The sequence below is a fragment of the Rutilus rutilus genome (genome assembly GCF_951802725.1).
Source record: "Rutilus rutilus genome assembly, chromosome: 18".
Classification (NCBI taxonomy): Eukaryota; Metazoa; Chordata; class Actinopteri; order Cypriniformes; family Leuciscidae; genus Rutilus; species Rutilus rutilus.
The window spans coordinates 663,807-668,806 of NC_140231.1; the positions used below are offsets into that span (position 1 = coordinate 663,807).

The 5,000-nt window shown below is 42.5% G+C and overlaps 1 protein-coding gene across 1 annotated transcript in view; it reads right to left on the reverse strand.

Annotated features, from left to right (window-relative positions):
• sar1b (secretion associated, Ras related GTPase 1B) overlaps window positions 1-5,000 on the reverse strand; it is a 31,999-nt gene that overhangs the window by 14,980 nt on the left and 12,019 nt on the right. The window contains exon 2 of the mRNA XM_084386812.1: window positions 1,806-1,880. Within this exon, the coding sequence (XP_084242938.1) occupies window positions 1,806-1,863 (58 nt within the window). The 5' untranslated portion in view covers window positions 1,864-1,880. The remainder of the gene's footprint in view (window positions 1-1,805; window positions 1,881-5,000) is intronic.

A 5,000-nucleotide genomic window follows, 5' to 3' on the forward strand; every position in this document is an offset into this window, starting at 1 on the left:
CGAAGGTCCAGATGTGAGTTTCAGTGCAGCTTCAAAGTCTCGAGGAATAAGAGTCTCATCCAGACAAACCAGCGGACATTTTATAGCAAAATAAACACTTACATACTTTTAAGGAGTGGGTAAAATCAGGAGATTTTAATTCTGCAGTGAACGACTCCTTTACCCAGATCACAGTGGTGTGCAGCGCATTAATAACCAGAGACGCATCAGATGACCTCGTCACGCAGAAGAGCTGTTCTGATTGGCTGTCACAGATTAGAGTCTCTCACACCGCCCCATCAGACAGGAGGACCGACACAGAACAGTCCTAGCTCCGCACATCCGATGCTTCATTGACATGTTGAGTTAGGCTACCCTGCGTTTATGAATTGTAACTGTATTTCTGTAACAGAGGACGGGACCTGTAAAAGCAATCAATAAACTACAAAAATGAATGAATGAATAAATAAGTCCACAAAATTATAGCTACATAAATAGATATGCAAATGTGTTTTTTTTTTACAAATAAATACATTATTACCTAAATCCATATTCCTGACTAAATAAATATATAAATAAATTAATTTGTGAGGAGATAAATAATTAAATAAAAATGTTTAATTTTTGGGGAAACAAAATATGTAAAAGCAAACGCTACACTGAAAGCTGAGCTCATGATGTGATCATGTGAAGGAGATCTGGGGAGAAGTAGCCAGTACAGATGTCCTGCTGGTGATCTGGGACTCCGGGTCAGAAGAGACGGACCACAGATTAAAGCTGCTGAGTTTCATCTCCACTAATGTACAGTCAGGGATGCTAAGCCCAAGCTGAGGCTCTTCTGTGCTGATTTACAGTTATTCTACGACTCTGCTAATCCGCTAACGAGAGAGAGCCGCTAAACCTGCTGTTAAACTATCATGGTCTGATTATAAGTGACCTCCTGATTTCCTGAAGATGGCAAAAATCTTGAAAAATGTTTTCGTTGTTTCATGTTATTTATTTCTATTTATTTTTAATAATTTGTTTGCTTAATTTTATTGCCTTAAAAGTCTTATGCATTAATTTTAGTAGACTATCTCTTACTGTATCTCGTTTGGAAATGTGCTTTATTGGCGTGCTCTACCTCGAGCTCCTCATCCTGTCCTCTGTGTGAGAGACGCGTGTCCCGTCATGTTTGAGCAATAAGAAACAAATAAAGAGCTGATCGGAACGCCACACACACACACACACACACACACACACACACACACACACACACACACACACACACACACACACACACACACACACACACACACACACACACACACACACACACACACACACACACACACACACACACACACACACACACACACACACACTGAAGCACGTGTGACGCTCGCGTTGTTGTAGGACAAGAATGCATGAACTTCATCTTTTTTTTTTTTCTTGTATAAGTGTCATGACTGTATAAGTGTCATGCTCTCAGTCAATTAGACATGCTTTCTGATGAGTAAAATGTTATGGTGTAAAACAGGTCTGGCCGAGAGCATCATTACTCAGATTCTGAAGGTTATGAGAACACACACACACACTCCGCAACACTAACCCCTAGGGGACACACTACACACATCTCCAGATTAAACACTACACACACACACTATTATAGGTGTTGTTGAACAGCCGGTTTCACTCAAACTATGATGGGAAAATGATCTCGAGAGCGTATTTGACATGTACAGTGTGAAGCACAGGCTGATGAACTCACCGAGGAACACACACACACACACACACACGCGTGTGCTGATGAACTCACCGAGGAACACACACACACACAAACTCACCGAGGAACTGCAGAACGCTACTGAAACCACTATAGATCCAGTCGAATATGAAGGACATGTCCGGGCCGGGAATATCTGGAAGAGAGCAGGAGAAACATCATTAATCTCTACAGCTGAAGATGAAGAGCTACACACTGGCTGAACAACACACATCTGCACACACTCGCTGACTAACACACACCTTTACATACGCACAGAAACATCACATGGAAACTAGTGGTCGGCCGATATATCGGCAAATATTTGTCATTTTAAAAATATCGGTATCGGCCGATCAGTTGTTCTGATTGGCTGATGTGTTGGAAGTGGGACTTATTTTGACGGGCGGCTCTGAGAACACCAGCGCCTGATCACACACACACACACACACACACACACACACTCACGTGTCATCATTAGTTCACCATCTCTGTCAGTCATATCTAATACTCTGTTAGACAGAACTGGTAAACAATCAGGCTAAAATACTTCATTTACCGTCAACATTCAGCAAATGCGCATCTACATGATTTAAACAAATCTCTGAATATCTAATGAACATTTAATTTCACAAAGCTTGCAGATGTAAGGGGTCCAGCTGTGACGTCCTGTGAGGTGTGTGTAGCCTGATCATCATGTGACTGCCAGCGAGTGTGTGTGAACAGAAGATCAGCTTCAGGAGACGCCATCCAAACACTTCAGATCCTTCAGTTTGCAGTGTGCTGTTATATCCACGGTCATATTCATAACGCTTCACTGTGTGCTGTGTGTAATATTAGCCTTACCTTGTCTTTATTTGAAACAAATATGAGTATATGATTACCACTGCGCACGATATTCCCAGATTACTGAGTGCCGTTACAGTGTTTAAGTGTCCTTTATACACATATTCATATATCTTTAAACTATTACTTTATTTGTGAAAAATACTGTAATAGGATTGCAGATTCAAGTTGCCATCTGTTTATTTTAAATATTTGTTTTCTAATTTATTAAATATTAAATACTCTTTTCTTTAAAATACTGTTGAAAAGCAAGCAGAACTAAACTCCACTGTGGAGATGATTCGAGCATGTTACTGAGGCTTACTGTCTGTGCTGTAGACCACAAATAATATATCGCCTATTCCGCATCTCAAGCGCAGGAGTAACGCTTGCCACAAAGAACCGGCAAAAGTAATGATTATGCATGAGACATTTTAATTATTTATTAATAAAATAGTGTTTTCTGTCAGTGTCGGTTGCAAAGATAAAGTTGGCGATGCTGACTCGCCATCCTCGCAGTACTTAGTGAACGCGCCTATAGAGAGAAATGCACACTTCACATGAATTAGCCTACATAAGCAGCCATTTCTTTATGTTTTTAATTGTTTTGTTTAAAAGTAGACATTTCAAGCTTTCTATATACGCTGAGTTTCGGTTCATTTATGAGACGAGCTCCAGTTCACGCGCCGGCGCCTCCGTGTTAAAGGCTATTGTCTGCTATATTTGCTTCTTACTTATTAAATCCAGGCAATTGGATGATGAAACTGATTAAAATTAAGATACAATTTATACAAAACGAAATTCACTTTAAAGAAAGGCTTAATACAAAACTTAAGTGGTCAAAATCATGTCTGACTCCAAATGTCTCCCGATATACTGCGCATCTTATGAGCCTATCTTACTGCGGTTCCCTTTTCATATAATCAACAGATTAAATAAAAAAAAATATTATATTATTTAAACACAAATATGAAATGTATGTTTAAGTTTTGTAAGTTATATTTAAGCGTCACACCGCTCCGTTTTGCACACATGCCTGTATGTGTGTGTGTGTGTGTGTGCATGTGGGGGAGGAGAAGTGCGATTTTCGAATAATAATCAAATAATACCCAATGATCTTCGAATATTATTTTTGCTTGAAATTCCCATCCCTAATATGTATTTCAATGCATTACAGGCTTTAGTGTGTTTCTTTGACGAAATTGCTCAAATAAACAGCGTGTCTCTTACGAAATGGATGTTTGAGCCTCCTTTAAAATTATATATATATTTTATTTTTTTTAAACACCCCCCAGCCACCACCAGTAGTTGGTCCATTACCACCGGCAGTAGTTGGTCCATTACCACCGCGCCACCGCCAGTAGTTGGTCCATTACCACCGCGCCACCGCCAGTAGTTGGTCCATTACCACCGCGCCACCGCCAGTAGTTGGTCCATTACCACCGCGCCACCGCCAGTAGTTGGTCCATTACCACCGCCAGTAGTTGGTCCATTACCACCGCCAGTAGTTGGTCCATTACCACCATTGGGTTCATATCGCATATCGTTACTGCCCTAGTATTAGTGTTTGGTATTCAGTTTCTGAAGGGTGTAGGCACAAGCCAACAGTTTGGTGACGCCGTCTGAGCCTTGCGTCATAATTTTTAATTAGTCATGGTAATCCCGTATACCGCGGTAAAACAGGGAGGAGGTTTGACGGTATCAAAATTTGGATACCGCCCAACTCTAAAGCACACACATACACACACACACACAAGGCACGGCATTATGGGTGGGCCTGACGGGCCTAGGACCACCCACTTTTCAACAGGACCACCCAAAACTTTTCTTCAAAAATAATATAAACTTATATTTAATTTTGTCAAGAATTATTAAAAATCAGCAAATAAGCTCAAATAATTTGTGGTAAAATAGTCTAAATGTTTAGTTTTCAAAGTTTCATAGCTTAAGACATCCTCCCTATTATAAAGGAAGAATTAATTTAAATCTAAATTAATTTAAAGCAGACCGAGGGGGTCGGGATCGTCGGCAGACCGAGAGGGTCGGGATCGTCGGCATACCGAGGGGGTCGGGATCGTCAGCAGGCCGAGAGGGTCGGGATCGTCAGCAGACCGAGAGGGTCGGGATCGTCAGCAGACCGAGGGGGTCGGGATCGTCAGCAGACCGAGAGGGTCGGGATCGTCAGCAGACCGAGGGGGTCGGGATCGTCAGCAGGCCGAGAGGGTCGGGATCGTCAGCAGGCCGAGAGGGTCGGGATCGTCAGCAGACCGAGAGGGTCGGGATCGTCAGCAGACCGAGAGGGTCGGGATCGTCAGCAGACCGAGAGGGTCGGGATCGTCAGCAGACCGAGAGGGTCGGGATCGTCAGCCAGACCGAGAGGGTCGGGATCGCCAGCAGACCGAGAGGGTCGGGATCGTCAGCAGACCGAGAGGGTCGGGATCGTCAGCAGACC